Below are 24,311 nucleotides of genomic sequence, written 5' to 3' on the forward strand. Positions count from 1 at the left end.
TCATCATCTGTTTGAGTACATTGTTATCTTATAATTACGAGAGCTGTCTGATGAGGGATTCACAGATAAAAAATGCAGCTGTGCAAACATTTTGTAGATGAAACTACACTTGTGTTTGATAGATAATGTTTTCAATTAACATCTTTAGTAATTTTCTGTTACAGTCTGATATCAAAGGGTGCCAGAAAAAACTTGTAGAGCAACTGACTCAACATATACAGGAATCACCTGGTCCACCTACAAGAAAATTGATAGCACGATGTTTAGCGACACTCTTCAGTGTTGGTGACACATTTCTGCTGTTCGATACTGTCAACAAATGCAATGATATCTTGAAAAATAAAGATGATTCGCCAAGTTTTCTACCAACAAAGCTGTAAGCAATGTTCATTGTTAAACAACTCTTTCATACTACAACTGGTATTGACACTAAACTAGACTGTAAAAATAATAAATAAGAATAAAGAAAAGGGTAGACTAACAAGAAAATATCACCAGCTTGACTTCATATTTTAAGGAGAAAAAAGCGCACTTGCAAGATATCAGCCCCAGCAATCAATCCCGTGGGAAATTTGGGTAATTCTGATATTAGGTTAGTGCATAAATTAGTGATGTTTTTCCATAAGTTTAATGAACATAACAGATACACAGAACAGATTTTAGTCATCAGTAGTATATGCTCCTTCACTATTTACAACAGTCTAACAATGCTGGGGTAACTTTTTGATTCGGTGACCATAGGAATCGTGTGGTTTTGAGACGGATATCCCATTGAGCCCTGTTTGCAGCACATTTTCATGTGGAAAGGAAGTTCCTTGAAGGTTGTTCGACAGAGGGCAGAAAAGATGAAAATCTGAGAACACAAGGTGAATAAGGTGGGTGTGGAATGACTTTCCAATCCATGTTCTGTATAGCGTTTTTTGTCAGTGCAGCAGAATGCAGGGAGGTGTTATCGTGGAGAAGCATCACTTCACGTAGTCTTCCTGGTCATTGTTATTGTGTTACATCTGGCAAGATGTTTCAGTTGTTGACAGTAAGTGTCAGCACTGATGGTTACACCTCGGGGAAGCAATTCGTAGTACAGCATACTGTCGCTGTTCGACCAGGTGCATAATATTATCTTTTGTAAATGCACGATCTTTGTACAGGGAGTTCCTGCAATTTTAGGCTCAAACATTCCTTTCTTTTCCATATGTTAGCACAAAGACACCATTTTATGTCACCAGTTACAATAAAAAATAGGAATGGTTGGTGTTGTTCACGAGCCAATTGATGTCGAACAAGTAGAGATGCACATATGCCCACCTGCAGATTTTGGCTTAGAGCATGTGGTACCCATACACCTGATCCTTGAACTTTCCCCATTGCGTGCAAATGCCGAACTATGGTGAAATGATCACAGCTCGTCACATTTGCCAGTCCTCGAGTACACTGATGTGAATCAAACCCCAACGATATTCCTGAATGTGGAGAATCATTAAATGTCAGAACGGTACTCCTTAAAACAAGAAAACCATTTTCTTGCCGTGCTCTATCCAATGGCATTAACCCCATACACAGCGCAAATGTTTCTGGCTGCCTCTGCTGCTGTAACTACTCTAATGAACTCAAACAGAAGAATATGTCGGAAATGTTCCAGCTTGTCCACTTGGCACTCCCATTTTCTAACATCCACAGAGCCACTTGCTGTCTCGGAATGACGAAATGACAGTATTTAAGGTCAAATAACAGTACCGAACAACAAATAAAGAATTACAATCGATAAATAAATCCACAGCAACCAGAATATCAATGTGCAAAACAAAAAGGCTACGAACTTACACATCAACCTAATAGTACACATTTATGACCTGAAAGTAGAGCTCCATCCCACTGCAGCCATTGAATGCCTGAGCTCAAAGTGCCCGACAGCAGAGTAAGAGGGTCGTGAAATACTGGTGTTGTCATTGGTAACATGCTTTGTTTGTTGTGTCAAAAGTGCATGCTTTCTAACCTGTAGCTGGTGCTAGAGATCTCTTCGCTTTGAATGTTTTTATGTTGTGATTCACAAATGCAGTGCAAATGAATTGGTGTATCATTAAAGAAATAGCGTAATGCTCTGTAATTATTATGATCACTGTTGTGCGTCATTTTCTTTGGATTTTAAAGATTACACTGTTAGAGGTAAGTGCACCTGCAGGAGATGCACTATTCTTCAACATGATATGCATTATTAAATTGCAAATCGAAACTCATTGACTTCATTTAATAATTATTCTTCAGTTAGTCAGGTTTATTAATTTTCAGATACACATCTGAAGAATATCGGTATGAGAATACTGTTAAAATAATATTGAACATATATGTGTGTGAGATCGACTTACGTACTAATGTTACCTACTATCTTTCGTGTAGAATAACATGTGTTCTCGAGCAAGATTTCAGAGCCCATTGGGCAGATATGTCCATCTCACCTTCTCTCACCTTCAACATCCCCCAAAAAGGAGGGCTGTAGTTGTCACTCCTCTGCACAGCTCTTCACACTCTGACTTGCAGCTGCTGCAGTGGGATTGAGCGAAGTTTAATGGCCCAATTTTTCATGCGGGATAGATTACTGGGACTGATATCTTGCAAGTGGTTATTTTTCTCCTTAAAATATGAGGTCGAGTTGGTAATGTTTCCTAATAAGTACTATAAATAGTAAGGAGTTGCTAATTATATGAATGTGATACTTTCATCATTGTCTTGACATTTCCATTTCACATTCTGGAATGTGGTGAGCAAATATTCTTTCATTCACCTTGATTATTTTCTTTTTGACGTTTTTCAGTTTCAGCCCCCTTCTCCCGATTTTTCCACTTTTTGGTTTCACATTTGCATTTCATCTCTCTCTAGCCTTATTTAGGACTTTTTCTTGCTTCAGGACTGTGTGAAATTATTTTTGTTTTGATGCAGATCATTGATGTTCACCTGCCCAAACCTTTGCTCCGTGAGTTATCTTGGTTACTTTATAAAATACTTGTTACCACTGATAATTGCTACTTTTTTGTAAACTCTTAACAGTAATTAAATATCCGCTATTAGATTGTTATCAGATCTCTTATTACTGGAGACAGAGAAAATGTTGCATCTCATAATGTGCATTTCCAGAATTTACTCATAAATGTTTTGCGCACCTAATACTGGGGTATGCCACTGTTGTTTTCAGTGTGTTTCAGCATTTGTAATATGTGTTCATTGCCCTCAACAAACTACTGTGTGTTTAATTTATGATATATCAGATTGTACAGTCTGTAAATAACTGTTTGTCATGTAGAGCTGCCACACTGTAATTTGTAAACTAATTTATGTAGTGGTGTTAAATTCTTTCCTTGCAGAGCTGCAATATGTTGTGTTGGGTGCATGTATGAAAAATTAGGCCGCATGATGGGCCGATCATATGAAGAAACTGTGCAGATTCTTGTCAAAAGTTTGAGAAATGCTGAATCGCAGACACGAATTGAAATTATGCACACATTAGAAAAGGTAATGTTTTTCTCCTGTACCTCGTTAAAAATGAATTATGTAATTTTGTGTGTGTGTGTGTGTGTGTGTGTGTGTGTGTGTAATACAAAATTTTTGGCTGCAAGGATAAATTTTGAACTGTAACATGAATTTTTTTGTAACAAAAGCAAAACAAAAAAGTCTTCATTTTTGGGTAAATTAGACCTTTGTGCATTGAAATCAGTGTTGTTTATGCCACATTCCAGTAGCAGTTTTTTTTTAAATGTAAGAATCACATATGTCAATACACTTCCTACTTACTTGCATGTCTGAAAGAACAGATCTTGTTGACAGTCCACAGCTACATCTATATCTATACTCTGCAAACCATGGGGAGATGCATGACAGAGGGTACATCCCATTGTACTTGTTATTAGGGTTTCTTCTTGTTCCATTCACATATGGAACACTGGAAGAATGATTGTTTGAGTGCCTCATTGCGTGCAGTAATTATTCTGCTCTTATTCTCACAGTCCCTAAGTGAGCAGTATGTAGGGGATTGTAGTATATTCCTAAAGTCACCATTTAAAGCCAGTTCTTGAAACTTTTAACAGACATCTATCTTCAAGAGTCTTCTAGTTCATTTCCTTTAGTATCTCTGTGACACTATCCCATGGCTCAAACATACCTGTGACCAGTCATGCTGCCCTTCTCTGCATATGTTCAATATCCCCTGTTAGTCCTGTTTGATACGGGTGACATGAGTGATTTGTAAGCAATCTCCTTTGTAGACTGATTGCAACCCCCAGTATTCTACCAATGTACCAAAGTCTACCACCTGCTCTACCCATGACTGAGTCTATGTGATAATCCTATTTCAGGTATTTGTATGAGTTGGCCGATTCCACCTGTGACTCATTGATATTATAGTCATAGGATACTGCAATTTTTGTTATGTGAAGTGCACAATTTTACAGTTCTGAACGTTTAAAGCTTGTTGCTAATCTTTGCACCAGTTTGAAACCTTATCAAGATCTGACTGAATATTTATGCAGCTTCTTTCAGATAGTTCTTCATTTTAGATAAATCCATCATCTGAAAAAAGCCTGATATTGTATTGTAGTATTGTATGGAACTGGGGACCTAGAAACGACGGAGAGGCTTCGTCCCTGTCATAGCCCTCAGTGGTTCACAACCCCACAGCAGGCTACAGCAGTCCACTCACCCCATCACTGCCCCACATCGAACCCAGGGTTATTGTGTGGTTTGGCCCCCAGTGGACCCCCCACGGGAATGTCTTACACCAGACGAGCGTAACCCCAATGTTTGCGTGGTAGAGTAATTATGGTGTATGTGTATGTAGAGAAAGTGTTTGCACAGCAGTCTCTGACATAGTGTAAATGAGGTGGAATAAGGGGAAGCAGTCTGCATTCGCCAAGGCAGATGGAAAACCACCTTAAAAACCATCCACAGACTGTCCGGCACACCAGACCTCGACACTAATCAGCCGGGCAGATTCGTGCTGGGGACCAGCATTCCTTCCCACCCAGGAATGCAGTGCGTTAGACCTCATGGAAACCGGGCGGGTCTTAAGCCTGATATTACTATGAATGAATGTTGTCATTAATATACAACAAGAACAGCAAGCCTCCCAACACACTTCCCTGGGGTACATCTGAAGTTACTGCTATGTCTGACGTTGACTCTCCATGCAAGATAACATGCTGTGACTTCCCTACCAAAAAGTCCTCTACCCGTTCACAAATTTCATTTGAAACCCCATATGATCATACTTTTGACAGTAAGTGTAGATGTAGTACTGAGTCAAATGCATTTTGAGAAATATTGCATCTAACTGATTGCCTTGATCCAAAGCTTTCAGTATGTCATGTGAGAAAAGTGCTAGTTGGTTTTCACACTATTGATGTTTTTGGAATCCATGCATTGAGGAGGTAATTCTGTTAAAGAAACCTCATTACATTTGAGCTTAGACTATGTTCTAAGATTCTATAACAAATTGATGTCAAGGATATTAGATGGTGGTTTTGTGGATCACTTTTACTACCCTTCTTGTAGACATGTGTGATCTGTGCTTTCTTCCAAGAACTGGGCGTGGTTTTTTGTTCCAGGAATCTACAATATATTATAGCTATGAGAGGGGCATACTCAGCCGCAAATTCAGTATAGAATCTGACAGAGATTCCATCAGGCCCTGGAGCTTTACCCAGTTTTATTGATTTCAGCTGTTTTTCAACACCACTGACACTAATACTTATTTCATGCATCTTTTCAGTGGTACGAGGATGAAATTGTGACAATTCTTCTGTGTTTTCCTTTGTAAAGGACATTTGAAAATTGAGTTAATCTTTTCTGTTTTTGCTTTGCTATCCTCAGTTTTAGTTCCTATCTTATTTGCTAGGGACAAAATAGTTTGAAATTTATTCACTGACTGTAAATTCCTTGTCATCAGCTGTATTAGGCAGAGATGTACTACACAGGAAGATTTGTGCCAGTCCTGGACTCGAACCCTGATTTCCTGCTTATCGCAAGCGGTCACCTTAACCACTTTGGCTATCCATGCACATTTCCTGGACTGAACCATACTTTCATATTCACATTGTCTACATCCTTACCCCACAGTCCACTATATTCATCACCTAATGCTTACCAACATTATTAATTGGATTACCACGCCATGGAGAATGAGACTATGAGGAATAGAGGCCAGTGTTACCAGGGCGTGCTGAAAAGCAATGTCTCCCAATTTTTTATGTGAAGTCTCTGCATCTTTATTCTTCATGTTTTACATATGTATTTCCCAACATGCCATCCTGACGACAAACACAATTCTCCCAACAAGAGACCAGTTTGTTTATCTGTCGCTGTAGAATGTTTGACTTTATTGATGAAGCCATAACCTCACCTCACCATCACTATCAAACTGAAGTCCTCAAATGTGTTCTTTAAGTTTTGGAAACAGATGCTAATCGGATGGGACCAAGTTGGGACTGTATGGAGTATGATTTATGATAGTGGAACCAAGGTATCAGATTATTGCAGATGTTGCAGCGTTCCTGTATTGTCTGGCATTATGACACCGAAGGAGAGGGAGCTCCATGTGTGGATAAACTGAATTTGAAACTGTATTATAATGTGCTGTTTCTCATGCACCAATGTAGTTGCCACACACACCACCATGTTAAACACTACAATTTGGAGCCCTCTTGTGGCAGAGGGCTGCAAGTATGTAGACATGGAGAATAGAGGTGTAAAATGTTAATGACTTTAATTTTGTTTAAAGAGCTTTAAGAGTTTTCACATAAATAAGTAGGAGGCATTACTTTTCAGCATGCCCATGTATTACTGTGAACAGTGCTTAATTTTTTTGAGAGACTGAAACTTTTTGACTGTGAGACATGCACCATATTCATTCACAGACATACTGTTTCTGAACTCATTTAGAATAACAAAGTAATGCCATATTCCATAGGCTGTTTTTTTCATAGTGTGAGGTGTCCCATTACAGAACTTTTTAGTTGACACTTGCGGTAATGTTGTCTTTACTACATAATGTAGGATGGCAACTTGGAGAGGGGTGGGGGCATTTCTTAAAGAACTTTCTTAACCATCCGATTACGGTTCAGTCATGGACAATCTTCTCCATACCCTGGAGACATTTCCTTGAAATGCAGTCTTTGCGAAAAACTGTACCACAATGCTGCCACACACTTTCTTGTCTAACTGTAATAACAGCAATACTAACAGAAGGAACACAAGAATTTGCTTACAAAGCATATATGGGCTATTGTCAACAAGCTGAAAAAGAGATTTTGTCTTGTCCACTTGATGCCTTACATTACAAACCTTTCCTAATTCTCTCTTTATTCTGGCACTGATAGTATATAAATGAAGTGCATGCACATAATGCCTTACTCATTAAGTAAAATCTTCATAAAAGTATCTTCTAGTGTGATGAAGAAGAATGTTCTTTTTTCTGGTGTTTGCCCTGCATATGGCAATGTGTGTTACTGATAAACACACACACACACTGTTTGTTTGTCAATTATTTTTATTATGTGGTCATTTGCCTTTTCTGGAGTAACAAATGTCAGTTAAATTAAATGATTTAAGTGTGTGGTATATAGCTGTGAATCTTATAAGCTTCATTATATCTTTATACATATTTGAACTGCTTGTGTGTTGTGTCTCTGAGGCTGAGCTGGGAAACCAATGTGACACTTGCTTAGACAAATGTACAAAACTGTCTTGAAAACATACTTATGATAGCTGATGTACTAGCTCAACAATTATTAATCTAGCAGACAGATTCTATTTGAGTCTGGCTCCATGTAAAGTGCTGCACATTGAGCTACAGGACTACGTGGAAATCTTCAGTATTCATCTGGGGCTTATCAGTTTCTGGCTGTATTCGATGTTGATGAAAGTATTCTGTCAGCATTTGAAATGAGGCTTGACTGCTGGGTTTGTTATGACAGGGTACTATAAATATTGAATACCCAACTTACATGATAGTTTGGTATCCTAAAAACAAGGTACACATGGGGATATTAAAATGTACTGTACTTTTCTCTAATGTTTTACATTTACGTAAGTATTCTTAGGTAACGTTATCATAGTCTGTAATGATAATAGTAGAGTCAACATTCCTCTATTGTGGTGAAATGTTCGTGATTATCTGACAGTGACTAGTTATCCCTGTATTTTTTAATTACCAGCCATTGGAGAACCCCATGAATTTGGAACCGCAGAAAGCAAACTCTGTCCAGATTCAGTTGGAGGCAGCATTTGACATCAAATACCACTCTGGAATAGATGACAATTATAATGGATCTTTTAGTATCTTCAGAGGCATGACAACGCCTCTTCACTACATGGTCAGAGTGAATACTTCACGGGAGAATGGTGACTCAATAGTATCTGGGAAATGGAACCCCATGAGAGGGAAATGAACTAGCTGTGTGAGTCAGTCAGTGGGAAACAGAGGTTCTGAAACCACGTAGAGATAAGCATGGGAAGAATGCAGCACGTGGCGGGCATGGATGACTAAAGTGCTAAGCAGTTGGCCCAACACATGGCTCATTTTGCTAGTTGAGGTCAGTGGTGGACAGAGTCTGAGGAAGCACTGGTGCGCCTGGCATACTGTCATGTGCAGGTAAAAACCTCCTCCAGCATATCATAATCCTATGTATTGCACACACCCTCCATGACACGTTTCTGCAGTATTCCACAGTGCTACCCATTATAGCTCATCTCCATCCTGATGTCCACTGGTGGGATACTAAATCCCTCCACCCGAAAAAGAAAAAAATGTGTGTGAATTCCTAAGGGACCAGACTGCTGAGGTCATTGGTCCCTAGACAAACACACTACTTAATAATCTAACTTTAACTTATGCTAAGAACACACACACACACACACACACACACACACACACACACACACACACACACGCCCGAGGGAGGACTCGAACCTCCGGCAGGAGGGGTCACGCAGTCTGTGACATGGTGCCTCTAACCACGCGGCCATTCCGCTCGGCCCCTGAAAAGACCACATATGGCTGAAAATGACTCGACTTGGGCCATGACCTCCAGCATAGAACCTGAGAGGCCCCAACAACTGACCAATTGCCAAAGGAGGCCACGCATATGCCAACGGCTCTGCTGGAAGGGCCTACAGGCTGCAGAAATGAGGGGTCCACTAGTGATGGTGTAGATGATGCCATCTCCATTGCCAAGGGGAGGGGGGGAGGAGGATGGATCAGAATTCATAGGCTCCACATCGGCAGTTGCCTGTGTGGGTTTCACTGGTGGCTGCTGCTGCAGGTGATGGAAGGGCAGCAGAGCTTGGAGAGGGGACAGAAAGAGGAAGCATGCTGCTGCAAGTGCGAAGCCTCACCCGGAACATTGGGATGACCCAACTTGCTGCCCAGCAGATGGCAACAGTGAAGTCCCAAAAGGGCGTGGGCTGATTTGTGTGTTTGGTCAGCTACTTCCTACCAACATCCACCACAAACAGCTGGCGCATGTGCAAATGTTCTACTGGACTTCGCCCATTGACTGGTATCATCTGCTTTTCAGACAGAAGGCTCAACAATGCATCATCATGGGAAATGGTAGACATGGACTTCTTCATCTAGGCCTTAAATGTACGCATGAAGTGCTCCACCTTTGAGTCAGAAGCCAGGCGAAGCAGAGTGGCAGTTAGATGGTGGATATCATTGTGAACCCAGAAGTCCTCAGACGCCAGTGACACAAACTGTCAACTGTTGTCAGATACCTTCAACCAATAGACATGACATCGCAATAGCACATTCATACGTGTCATACACCAGAGTGACGCATGCAGCAACTGGAATATTTGAGGATACAATGCTAGGGGAATAAGCACATGACAGCATTGTTCCTCTGTGAGAATCACGACGATCCCTGGACAACACTGAGTCAGTCATGTACAAGGTGTACAACTTAGCTTCCACCGTTTGCTGATAGGTGGCGACAGTGGTAAGTAGCAGTCGAAAGAAACAGATCGCAGATGTCGGGCAGTTAGCTTGGACCTCGGTCAACATAACCTCATTCAAACATTAGTCAATTTGTGTCTGCATCATAAAGTTGTTGTTGATTGAAAATGTCAGTTTACGAGCCTAATTCTCATCATTTGCAGGAGGTGTTACTATTTTGTTTCAATATGCAGAAAACAACGGCTGAGTCTCATCGAATGCTTTCAAGTACGAATGGTAAGCATGCTATTAGTGAAAGAATGTGTCATGAGTGGTTTCAACGCTTCGAGAACGGTGATTTTAAGGTCGTAGACCGGCATAGTGGTGTAAGAGAGAATGTTTTCGAAGATGCAGAATTGGAGACATTGCTGAGTGCAGACTCACGTTAAACTCAAGAAGAATTGGCACAATTAGTGGGAGTGACACAGCAAGCCATTTCAAAATGTTTCAAGGCTATGGGCATGATTGAGATAGAAGGAACGTGGGTCCTGTGTGAGATGACACCAATGGACGTTGAACGGCATTTGTGTGTTTGTAAACAGTTGCTTCAGAGGCAAAAACGGAAGGGATTTCTGCATTGCATTGTGACTTGGGACGAAAAATGGATTCATTATGATAACCCTAAATGCTATAAATCATGGTGATATGCCGGCCATGCTTCCACATTGACGGTCAAACTGAATATTCATGGCTCCAAGATCATGCTCTGCATTGGTGGGGCCAGCTGGGCATTGTCTACTATGAGGTGTTAAAACCAAATGAAACAATCACAGGTGCTTGTTATCGAATGCAATTAATGCCATTGAGCAGAGCGTTAAAAGACAAACGGTCACAATACAGCGAGAGGCACGATAAGGTGATTTTGCAGCACGACAGTGCTCGACTCCACTCTGCAAAAGAGGTCAAAATGTACTTGGAAACGTTAAAATGGGAAGTCCTACCCCACTCGCCGTGTTCTCCTGACATAGCTCCCACTGACTATCGCCGGTTTAGATCAATGGCGCATGGCCTGGCTGACCAACACTTCCGATCTCATGAAGAAGTCACAAATTGGACCAATTGGTGGATTGCTTCAAAAGATGAACAATTTTTTGGGCGTGTGATTTGTACACTGCCCGAAAGATTGGAGAAAGTAGTGGCCAGTGATGGAAAATACTTTAAATGATACATGTGTGACTAATTTGTTTCATTAAAGCCTCAAATGTTGGGGAAAAAACAGTAGAAGCAATGTTGTACACCTTTTAGAAGCAAAAATGTGCACCTCGCTGGATCTGCACCTGAAGAGAAATGCTCCAGCCAACTCAACTGGACTGCCGAAATGATTCACTTTAAAACTGAGTTGGCGGCCTTGGCGGTCACAACTTCGCGTGCCACCAGTGGAAAGTTTGACAAGGTTTGCTGCAATTTGTCATCCAATATGGGCACAAGAACCTCCTGCTGATCAAACACCAAATCAGGCCCCACCAGTAGCTGCAATAGTGCATCAGCATTGACATGTTGGATGGTTGAGTGGTAACAAATGTCATAACAATAGCTAGTGAGAAAGAGGTCCCACCACTACAACAGGTGGACAGTACTATCTGACGGCTCGGAACAACCAACAGCATGTGGTTGCTGATGAGGAGGAATTGCACCCGATACAAGGAGTCATGGAACTTTGTAACCCTCAAAATAATAGTTGTTGCCTCCTTTACTACCTGTGAGTAATTACGCCACACAGTGGAAAGCTTCTTTGATACATAAGCGGTGGGCTACTGGGAGTAGTTCGGGTTTCGATGGGACAGAATGGCACCAGTGCCATACTGGGATGTGTCACAGGCCAGGATTAAAGGTTTACCCGGCATAAAGGAAACTAGACATGGAGCAGAGCACGAACGCTGCTTGAGAGACTCAAAACCCCATTGACAATCTGCATACCAAACTTAATGCCCTTGTGACAAAGCTGGTTATGAGCCTGGCAGATGGGCACAGACTGGGGAATGAACTGAGTGTTATATGAAATCTTACCCAAGAAAGACTGGAGCCGTTGTATTGACAATGGCCTTTATGTGGTCATCTGTGGGAAAAAGAACATATTTACTAAACACATGACCCAAAAAATGCAACTCGAGGGAGAAAAAACTTCACTGCTCCTGCTTGCAACGAAGGCCATTCTCCAGGAGGCATTGGAAATCTGACTGAAGGTTTTGTAACTCCTGGAGGCATTGGAAATCTGACTGAAGGTTTTGTAAACATGCCTCCCGATTAGGGCCCATGACCCATATGTTATCCAGTTAATTGACACAACAAAGAATGTCCTGAATCATCTGCTCCAAATAGCATTGGTAAATTCCCAGTGCAGATGAGATTCCAAAAGGCAAGCAGTTAAACTTCTGAACTTCTAAAGCCCAAAGGTGGTACTGAGGACCAGGAAAGTCCAAGAAAATAAGTCCAATGACAGCCGCAGGTAAGCATTGTGCAAGTCAATGGAGGAAAAATACCCTCCACCCAACCCCCTGCTGACAAGTTTGCTAACAGCTCTGTGTGCCTCAGAATCGGATAAAAATCTACAATGTGCTGCACATTGATCATCAGTTTCAAATCACCACAAAGGGAAACAGTGATATCGGGCATCTGAATCACCGTGAAAGCTGTGGCCCCCATTGACTCAATGAAATAGGAGAAACAGTGCCATGATCCTGCTGACATTGCAACTTAGTCTTTACCTAGTGACCCATAGTGAAAGGAATGGGGTGAGGGTGACAAAATTTGGGTAGCGCTGATAGCTTGAGTGAAACGTGCCTCAAAATTTTCTGCTCAGCCCAAAGTATGCTCAAACAGCGTGCTGTAGGACCATAGTAAGCAGTCCAAATCACAAATAGGAACAGATTGAGACACTAAATGCACTTTGTCAAAAACAGAGAATATGTTGAACCCAAAGATATTTTGACCAATGATGAATTGACCCCTAACAACATAAGTTGTCATTCCACATTCTTATAACACATGGAGATGGAGAATTGTCTCCGCAAAGGAGTGTGTCATTTACTATAAGACCAACCTGACATAGTGGCTATTTCAGCTCCGGGCACCCCAAGAGTGTCTACAAATCTAAATTAATTAGGCCAACTGTTACTCCTGCGTCTGTCTGAAATACATCTGGCTGCCCGACCAGTACCCTGTCAGCAAAATACATTGGGGAGACATATGCAGGGCATCAGAGGCAGCAGCACCAGACTCCAGTGAAAACACCCTGGCACCTGATTACTGACAAACAGTCCCTTTGACTGTCACAAAAGGTTGCCAAATGACCTATCCACTGGTATACCACACACGTTGCCTCCACGTGCAGACAATCAGGGCAAACATGCAACAAATGACAATTGGGGGCAGGACCGCTGGCTCGACTAACAAGTGGAGGGAGAATGATGCTGAGGAACCAGAAAAAGCTTCTGGCAGGAATTATAACACTGTGAGGGCCACGAACCCACTGAGTTTGGCACGGCCGAGTGACAGGCAGTGCAGCCACGTCACTGCAGAGGCATCGTCAACTATGGCAACACACGGCAACTTGGCAGGAGACGAAGCCACCTGAGGCATACCATGGGGAACCAGAGCTGTTTACCATGCACACCCAATTGAGCCCTGTTTACCATGCACACCCAATTGAGCCACCTGCCAGTTATCATAAAGGATGTTCCTTGCTATAGCTGTAAGCTCATGTGATTCTGCAATTTGGGCAAAATCAGCTGGAGAAGGTCAGACAAAGTCAGTGCCCTGCTCTGAACATCTTTAACCTGTCAATCATGTCCCGAGTTAATGAGTCTGCATAAGAGAGGTATCACATTTGAGACACTCAAAATTACGCTTGTGCAAGAGGTCCTGCAAATCGGCGATCCAGGTTGCATGCGACTGCTGAGAGTGCTTGTGGAGTTGGTTGAACTGCAACCGTGCTATCACCACGTGGGTTTTTATGTCAAAAATCTGTATAAGCAACTGGCAAAGCTCATGAAAGGCAGGTTTCTCAGGCTTAGTGGGCTTCAAAGTTTGGACACCTTCGTATAAACAGGTGCTGCTGAATAACAACAAGGCATTCTTATCAACTGGATCAACGATACACCATACCTGGCCATGCAGTAAGAACTAGTGCAGGTAATTCTCCCACATTTCTGTCTACTCATCGAAAATGGCAAACAGCATTGAGAGTGGTGGGAGCAGTGCAGGAAACGACTCACTGAGTAGTTGGCCCTCCACTGGCGAGACCACCACACAAAGCAAATCCACATTCTGGATTATCAGTGCCTGCATCTGCTCCTGTTGTTACTGCTGTTTCAAGAGCCGATGCTGCTCTATCTGCAGGCACAATTGTTTCTGCCAGTATTGCAGAAATGCTGGGTCCACGGTGGCCCAAGTGAACATAAGGAAAATGGGAATGAAAATACAGGGGTGTCACATTTTAAGAACATCCTTTGTTGCCTCTGTAGTTCCTGCACACGTATAATGAAGCTGCTTCACTACATGGTCGGTATTGGTAGTTAACAGGCCAATGGTGGCTTGATAATAACTGGGGGACAGGGTCCCATGAGTGGGTAACGAATTCACTATGCGAGTCTATCTGATGGAAGTAGAGAGCCCCAAACCACATAGAGACAAGCACAGGAAGACCTAAGTGTGTGGCCGGTGTGGACGGCCAGTGGCTAAGCACTTGGCACAATACACAGTGCGATACACTAGTTGAGGTCCACAGTGCACGAATTCTGAGTAAGCACTGGTGTGCCTGCCTACTGCCGGCTGCAGGTAAAAAACTGCATGAGTGTATCAGCTCACCCTGTGTGTTGCTTGTGCCCTTAATGATATGTTTCTGCACTGTCCCATTGCACTACCCATGCTAGCTCGTGTGCCTCCTTAGAGTGTGTGGTGCACATGAACCCAATGTTTGAATCTTCTCCATTGCATGCAGATCTCACATGGTGCTGGAATGATCACAGTTCACCACCTTTGCCAGTTCTCAAGTACACTGATGTGGGTCATTGTGGATTAATGTATTTAAGCAATCTTCATTAAACCCTGAAGGTCTTCCTGAACATGGAGAGTCACTAATGTCAAAATGATCCTCCTTAAAACAATTAATATTGTTTTGTATTGATACAATAGACTTGCTTCTTACTTTTCTTCTTGGATTTTACTTCAGATTATTTCTGTTCAAAGTCACCATTGCAGTTATTCCATTTATGCTGTAAAATTGTAGTTCCCAAATTTTCATAAAATATGGGATAAAAGTCTATGGCTACATGAGTACTCAGTGATTCCCACTTAAGTATCTGGTAGAGGGTTAATCAAACCACCTTCAGACTATGTGTCCGCCATTCGACACTCTAACAGCATATGGGAAAAATGAACACACAAATATTTCTGGCAAGCTCTGAATCTATTATTTTATTGCAATCATCATTTCTCCCTATGTAGGTTGGTGAGAATAAAATATTTTCTCATTCACAGGAGAAAGTTTTTGAGTCAGATTTCATGAAAAGATCACACGACAACGAAAAATGCCATTGTTTAAACGATAGTCACCCCAATGCACTTACCATATCCATGACACTTGCTCCCCTATTTTGTGATAGTAAAAAATGAGCTGCTCGTCTTTGGATTTCTTTGATGCTTTCCATGAATCCTATCTGGTAAGAATCCCGTACCATGCAGCAACAGTCTAGCAGAGGATGAACAAGTGCAGTGTAGGCTGTCAACCTTTTATAACAGATTTTGGTTTTTTGAGAGATGCTTGATGTGTTTTGACTCATGGATGCTAATCTTCATGTAGTTATAACAGTATCTCATAAGTACTCGCGTGCAGATGTTGTTGTTGTAAATTAACAATTATGTCACAGGACTGTATAATCATCACTGAAATGATTGCTTTTTGTATTTTCTGCAATGTTCTACTACTATTTCTTTTTCAAAAAGAAATAAACTAAAACCAATAAATACCTTATGTTTCTTTTTTATGCTATTTTACTTGTAATTGTGCTGTACTGTAGCTGAGCTGTTTACATGGAAACATTGAGAACTGTTTATAAACATGGATGAAAAGATGACATAAGCACTGGAAAGAGAGACTGCTGGGCCTGAAATATGTTGTACATCTGCAGTAATGTTAAGAGTTGTGGCTGGAGATAGACTTCTATTTCATTTTCTATCCAAGTTATATGAACTAGACTGGATGAAATTAAGTAACTAATTTTCTATTCTACATCAAATCTTTAGGAGATACAACATGTTCTTTTGTGTGTCATTTACATTCCATTGTATGAACTGAAGAAAAATGTATAATATTCCAGTAAGTGTACTCTTCTTTGCAGGTGTGCGCTGGAATGGGTAGTGCCATTTCTAATGTACACAAGGAGATTTATAAAGCTGCTCGGCATGGTCTAACAGACCGAGTGATGGCAGTGAGATGTGCTGCTGCAAAGGTGAGTAAAAGTAATATTGTAGCTGCTCTGCTGTTTAACAATCACTGATCCTCAAGCATACAATGAATTATGGGTTACACTCTTGTGTTGTACTCATGTAGAACTAATATAGGAAAAGGAGAAATTGTTACATATATTAAGGCAGAACACAAGTTCAGAAACATTGAGACAAGTAGATTTTGTAGTGATTACCACACAGAAGTGTTTGCTTGCGGATCAATACCAGTAGTACACACATCAAAAAAGGTTTTGGATCACCTCCGTTCTGAGAGTTCCGGAACCTGTACAGAAAATTGGAATAGAGATCAACATAAACACCATTTCTGACCTTTTTATTGCTCATGAAAACCACACATTGCATGTTGTATCACCTTACAGTGAGGCCTTCAGAGGCAGTGGTCCAGATTGCTGTACACACCTGTACCTCTAATACCCAGTAGCATGCCCTCTTGCATTCACACGTGCCTGTATTTGTCGTGGCATACTATCCACATGTTCATCAAGGCGCTGTTGGTCCAGATTGTCCCACTCCGCAACAGCATTCAGCGTAGCTCTCTCAGAGTGGTTGGTGGGTCACATCATCCATAAACACCCCTTTTCAATCTATCCCAGACATGTTTGATAGGGTTCATGTCTGGAGTACATGCTGGCCACTCTAGTCAAGCGATGTAGTTATCCTGGAGGAAGTCATTCACAAGATGTACATGATGGGGGCACGAATTGTCATCCTTGAAGACGAATGCATCGCCAGCATGCTGCCGATACGGTTGCACTATTGGTCAGAGGATGGCATTCACGTATCGTACAGCCGTTACGGCGCCTTCCGTGACCACCAGCGGCGTACGTCGGCCCCACATAATGCCACCCAAAAACATCAGTGAAACTCCACCTTGCTGCACTCACTGGAAAGTGTGTCTAAGGCATTCAGCGTGACGGGGTTGCCTCCAAACACATCTCTGATGATTGTCTGGTTGCAGGCATGTGCGACACTCATTAGTGAAGAGAATGTGATGCCAATTCTGAGAGGTCCATTCGGCATGTTGTTGGACACATCTGTACTGTGCTGCATAGTGTCGTGGTTGCAAAGATAGACCTCGCCATGGACGTTGGGAGTGAAATTGCGCATCATGCAGCCTATTGTGCACAGTTTGAGTTGTAACGCGACGTCCTGTGGCTGCACAAAAAGCATTATTCAACATAGTGATGTGGCTGTCAGGGTTCCTCTGAGTCATAATTCGTTGGTAGGTATCTCCTCTGTGTATGAAGAACATCACTTTGGTTCATTCCAAGATGCCTGGACACTTCCCTTGTGGAGAGTCCTTCCTGGTGCAAAGCAACAATGCAGACACAATCGAACCATGGTATTGACTGTCTAGGCATGGTTGAACTACAGACAACACGAGCTGTGTACCTCCTTCCTGGTGGAATGAGTGGAACTGATCAGCTGTCGGACCCCATCCATCTAATAGGTGCTGCTCATGCATGGTTTTTTTACATTTTTGGGTGGCTTTAGTGACATCTCTGAACAGTCAGTTGTACCTGTACACAGAACTCTGCTGGGAAATTTTGAACTGTTAATGATGCAATGGACCCCTTGCTATGCTCTGTCAGACTGCTGCAAGCTGTTAATTGTCTATGGTGATTTCAAAGTAGATTTTCTAAAGCATTCTGATAGGAAAAGGATCTGGAAACTATTTGGATGCTATAATCTAATCTTAGTAATTAATGTTCCAACATGGGTGGACAAAGACAGTAGGACCCTAATTGACAATGTTTCCTTTGATGGGGTTCAAAGCAAGAAAATAAATGCATACCCACCAACAAATGCTCTCTGTGATAGTCATACACACTTAAGATAAATGACGAGTGTCTTAGATATTGATACTCCTCAGGAGAAATCAGAATAATTATTGACTCCGGAACAAATGTTTTTAAGAATAGTTTACAAGAGGTGACATGAGATGAAATTTATAATGAATCACAGCTGACATAAAATTTAATCAATTCCCTGATAAAATTCTTATTGTTATTTGAAGATAGCTTTCTGCGTAATGTAATTGTAAAGGGCAATTAAAACATCCATGAAAAAAGCCATAAATTACTAGAGAGATTAAAGTATCTTCTGAAAGGTAGAGGGAAATGTAGCTGTTGGCAAGAACAAGTAGAGATCATGTAGTAGTTGCACAGTACAAAATCAACTCAAAATTACTAGGAACATTTATTAAAAGGTCAAGGAATATACACATTATCTCAGAAGTTAGTTATTCCAACTACAGACTGAGAAGTGTGGTGAAACAGGAGATAGGATAAACAGTTGAAGGATAGTATAATGTCAGTATTGAATTAAATGGAAGGGTTATGAATGATGAGTCACAGCAAGCAAATATGTTTCATAGAAATGTCTTAAATATAGTCGAAAATAGAGGGACAGACAGTTCAAGAGAAAAAAAGCAACTCTCATAAAATCACTAACTTCTTCCTTAGAAATTAAGAAAATTATATATTCTCTCAAAAATAGAAGATCATCTACATTTTATGGTGTTTCCAACACAGTACTGAAGATTTGCTCCTGTATAATAAGCCCAGTCTTATCTGAAATAAGGCATTTTCCCCAAGAGATTGAAATATCCCATTGTTAAATCCCTTTATATGAGAGGTGATAGGAAAGATGCCAATATTTACCATCATGTTTCACTACTAACGCTGTGCTCCAGAATGTTTGAGAATGTTATGTATTCTAAAATAGTACCTCACCTGCGCAACAGTAATATCCGTAGTAAATCCTAGTTTGCTTTACAGAAGAATTTTTGTAGTGAGAATGGTGTTTACACATTCACTCACCAAATTTTACAAGCATTAAATAACAAAATAGCTTTGATTTGTATTTCCTGTGACCTTTCTAAGGCAATTGACTGCTTGACTCACAATATTCTCCAAGATAAACTCAAGTTTTAAGGAACTAATGGTATAGCCAACCAATGGATAATGTCATATCTAATCAAAAGAATGCAGAAAGCTGTACTCAATAATTAAGCCAATGTAATCAGGGAATATTCTTTTAACTGGGGAGAAATCATGTATGGGTTTCCCCAAGGTTCAATCTTAGGTCTGACGTAGTTCCTCATATGTGTAAGTGATCTTCTGTCTGATATAAAACAAGAAGAAGTAGCTCTTTTTGCAGATGACACTAGTACTGTAGTAAGTCCAAGTATAAATATAGCAATAGAAGAAATAGTAAACAGTGTTCTTAAAAGTGTCATTGACTGGTTTTCTGTGAATGGTCTCACACCCAATTTTAAAAAGGGACAACATATTCAATTGTGCATGTCTGGAGGTATTATAGCAATGATCTATAGGTAATACACCAATGATTGGTGTAACACATGGTTATGACATAATAAATAAGGTAGAAACTTCAAAAATTTTAGGTGTTCATATTGAGGAGAATTCAAACTGGAAAAAGCACATTTTGGGACTTGTAAAACAACTTAGTTTAGCCACATTTGTTCTTAGAATCATTGCAAATCCTGGGGAGATACAAATCAGTAAGCTGATATATTTTGCAAATTTTAATAAATAACATCGTATGGAATAATGTTCTGGGGTAACTAATCTCTGAGGAAAAAAATCTTCATTGCTAAAAAATGTGCTGTAAGAATAATATATGGTGATCACCCGTGATCGTCTTGTGGACTTCTGTTTAAGAAGTTGGGCATTTTGACTACTGTCCACAGTATATTTATTCCCCAGTGTATTTTGTTGTAAATAATCCACTACAGTTCACAAGGAACAGTGATGTACGTAATTCCAATACGAGAGGAAAAAATGACCTTCATTACTCCACATTAAGATTGTATTTAGCACATAAAGAAGTGCATGATACTGCAAGTAAAATTTTGAATCACTTACCCAGTGATATAAAATGTCCTGATATACAGTAAAGTAAAATTTGAAAACAATCTGAATAAGTTCCTCCTCGTCAACTCTTCCTATTCTGCAGAAGAATTTCTGTTATTGTAATGTGTACTACTCACATATGTATAGCAAAAACAAAAAAAAAAACACTGTAAATATTCAGCATGTAGCCATATATACAAATTACTTTGTGATGTGAAGTATGACAACTTGTTCTACATTAGTACAATTTATCATGCAAATGATCTGTGTAACATGGAACTAACTAGTATTGATTACTTCTTATTACTGTTTACTAATTCTGTTATTTTTAGTGAGATGTTTCATCATACATTTTATTTATTATAAATGTTCTTTTCAGTGTCTTCAAGAACTGCTAACTCATGCTCAGTTTCTGTGCACGTCAGAACTAGAGAGCCTGGCTAGCCTGTGTTTTCGTGCCTTTGATGGTTCTAATTATGAAGTAAGATGTGCTGTATCAAAACTCCTTGGTTCATTGATTGCTGCAACTCAGCTGATGCAGAAAGGCAACAGTTCCAGTGAGTAAAAGTAAATGTATTTCTAAAATTTTGTTTGTACTTGGATGAATCAAAAAGACTTTGCCCTTGCGTATTTTTGCTGACAATGGCACACACAAAGAAATCATAATATGATCAAGTTTTTAAGTTGCTTTAAGTAGCTAACCACATTTTCCTTCTGTGATTCAGTCATTTGTCTCATTTTACCACTAGTTTGAAGGTTCTGGTGTAATATAATTTGGCATTTGAATTCAAGCCAGAGCTGTGCAGTGCATTTCACAACATTGCCAAAAAAAGTATCTTCTTCATGCCATAAACATTTTCATTGAATCAAGCACATTGCTCATGGTGATAACTGGGTTAAAGTCTGGGGGACTGATGGTCTTTGTAGTCTGGTCCCTTCAACCCCCACAAACCAACCAACCTCGAAGTCTGGACTGTATAGTGCATTAAAGACTCTGCCATTTGAATTGCTGTCAGCTGGCAGCCCTGTTTGTCTGTTACATTGTTTTAATAGAGAATCACATTGCTCTGAGAGGAGTCCTGAGTGCTTTTACCTGATGGCAGCTAACAAACGTGTGTGTGCCACTGTAGTTGCCTTCATTGATGGTGACAACATGTGACACAAGACTGGAAACTGAGTAAGAGTGATTTTCACTCATCTCAGAAGGTTGTTAACACCAGCTTCCTAGTGGGTGAGGTTTGGTGTAATTTCTTAGTGATAATTGACTGTTAATATCTCCATCTAGATTCATTGATAAAATGCTACATCCATATTTACTTGAAATGAAATTGTCATCCATTAACCTTTCAATCTCGATGTTGCAGCAGCATTACAATTTTCCTGATCGTGTGTGCTCTCTCTCTCTCTCTCTCTCTCTCTCTCTCTGTGTGTGTGTGTGTGTGTGTGTGTGTCTAACGCCAAGGAAACTTAGTGGCAAAAGGCAGTTTTCTGAAAGGCATATGAATATGACTGAAGGAAAATGGAAGTCCAGGAACAAACAGAGAAGTGCATGTTCATGTGACAAAAGTGAGAGTTTACTTTCCATTAATTCGTACTCACTACCATACAAAATGCCAAGGTACAAGCAAAGCTGATCCTCTTTCAGCACAGCCATACTGTACAGTGTGTGGCTGCCTCAATTGCTTATTGTCATCAATGACTTCTTAGCCTCTAGTGAACTTATGACTGCACACTTCACAATGTGACACACTTGTCAAAGTCTCTTTCCTCATTTATTTTGATTGGTGTTCATCCCTCGAAAGAAGATGCTCATTTTATGATGTAACTGTGCTGGTCTCACCAACCATCTACATATACTAACAATAGTGTCATGCTATCATGGAAAGGAGGAGTCTTACTAATGAGTCTGCCTGTTGAGTATATTACATGGTCAATCATATAAAAATTTGGGTGCAAGCAAGTTGCGGTTAAGTCTTCTTGATACTTAATTGTACTCTGTTGTTTTTGGAAGTAGGTGTGCATTATACATTTTCAACAAGACTCTGATTCAACATTTTATTATGTTAATCTATTCCTTTATTCAGGCCAGCAGAATAAGGGAATTAAACCACTGTCACTGGAAGAAGCACTTGGAGTTCTTATGACAGGCTTTCTTCGTGGTGGCAGTGGTTTTCTGAAAGGCACTGGTGAAATGATTAAAGGAAGTTCAGGAGTGAACAGAGAAGTGCGTGTTGGTGTGACACATGTAAGTATATTCCTAAACTGTTACTGAATATTAATTTCAATTGTAGGACTGGTTTTTTCATTGTAATTTCAAAAATACTGTCATTCATCTTTAGAAAATCAGAAGTAAAAGCTGATTCTAATGGATTTAAGGAGCGTTGTCTTTGAAATGTGTTTCATGACCTGCCAAAATGTACCATTTGTTGAAAATATTATTTATTTTGAAGAGAATAAAAAAGAAAAAGTGAGGAATATTATGGTAGTACATCACTTTGGTGACAAGTTCCTTCCAGATGGAACACAAGCTTGGTATGAGGAAGGATGGGAAAAGAAATCAACTGTTTCCATCTCAAGAGACTGAACCAGGCCTTTGCCTTAATCAATTGAGAGAACCACAAAAATATAAATCGCGGTGATCAGACACAGATTTGAACTGCCATTTTCCAGAATGGGAGTCCAGTGCCTCAACCACTGCTCCGCCTTGTTTGGCAGAAAATGTCCATTAATGACAAATATTTTAAAATATATCTTGCAGATGTAAATTTATTTTACGAGGTGTGGCTAGAAAAAAACCGGACTAGTACTGGTGAAACAATAAAACGAATGCAATAAGGCTGAAAGTCGCGTGGCCTGTCAAGTGACTCTCGCTCCGCCTACTGCTCGAGTTTCATCTGCCTCCTGCACTCAGTCTGCCCGTGGCGTCTGTTTTAAGTAGTTGACGTTTTGTCTGTGCGTCGGAAAATGTTGAGTGTACAGAAAGAACAGCGTGTTAACATCAAATTTTGTTTCAAACTAGGAAAATCTGCAAGTGAAACGTTTGTAATTTTACAACAAGTGTACGGCGATGATTGTTTATCGCGAACACAAGTGTTTGAGTGGTTTAAACGATTTAAAGATGGCCGCGAAGACACCAGTGATGACACTCGCACTGGCAGACCATTGTCAGCAAAAACTGATGCAAACATTGAAAAAATCGGTAAACTTGTTCGACACTTTCCTTGTCAACTCCTGTTAACTCAGACACTGCTCTGATTGTTAAACTGCGATCTTGTCGAACAAGTTTACCGATTTTTTCAATGTTTGCATCAGTTTTTGCTGACAATGGTCTGCCAGTGCGACTGTCATCACTGGTGTCTTCGCGGCCATCTTTAAATCGTTTAAACCACTCAAACACTTGTGTTCGCGATAAACAATCATCGCCGTACACTTGTTGTAACATTACAAACGTTTCACTTGCAGATTTTCCTAGTTTGAAACAAAATTTGATGTTAACACGCTGTTCTTTCTGTACACTCAACATTTTCCGACGCACAGACAAAACGTCAACTACTTAAAACAGACGCCACGGGCAGACTGAGTGCAGGAGGCAGATGAAACTCGAGCAGTAGGCGGAGCGAGAGTCACGTGACAGGCCACGCGACTTTCAGCCTTATTGCATTCGTTTTATTGTTTCACCAGTACTAGTCCGGTTTTTTTCTAGCCACACCTCGTATGTTATACTTTTTTCCAATGCAAAGGTACTGAAGCTACAACTGTTTTTGATCAAACATTTAGTGATGAGTCCTTCAGCCTTAAAGCACACTTAAAGCCTATACTTGGACCCATCAGTAGGGATGGGTTACATGTTGTATCCTCACAGAATAAATGTTACTGTGCCATGTATCTTCAGATAAGGTATTTAGCATAGGAAGCATGTACACAAATTCTTTTTGCGAAATTCAAAGTGTTGTACAGGGTGTGTTGAAACTATTCATTCAAAGTAA

At 40.5% G+C, this 24,311-nt stretch overlaps 1 protein-coding gene across 1 annotated transcript in view; it reads left to right on the forward strand.

Annotated features, from left to right (window-relative positions):
* The window catches only part of LOC126248228 (HEAT repeat-containing protein 5B), a 250,516-nt gene that overhangs the window by 67,891 nt on the left and 158,314 nt on the right, over positions 1-24,311 (forward strand). The window contains exons 3-7 of the mRNA XM_049949054.1: positions 165-376; positions 3,357-3,504; positions 16,318-16,428; positions 20,705-20,882; positions 22,410-22,570. Of these exons, the coding sequence (XP_049805011.1) occupies positions 165-376; positions 3,357-3,504; positions 16,318-16,428; positions 20,705-20,882; positions 22,410-22,570 (810 nt within the window). The remainder of the gene's footprint in view (positions 1-164; positions 377-3,356; positions 3,505-16,317; positions 16,429-20,704; positions 20,883-22,409; positions 22,571-24,311) is intronic.

The sequence above is a fragment of the Schistocerca nitens genome, chromosome 3 (assembly GCF_023898315.1).
Source record: "Schistocerca nitens isolate TAMUIC-IGC-003100 chromosome 3, iqSchNite1.1, whole genome shotgun sequence".
Lineage (NCBI taxonomy): Eukaryota > Metazoa > Arthropoda > Insecta > Orthoptera > Acrididae > Schistocerca > Schistocerca nitens.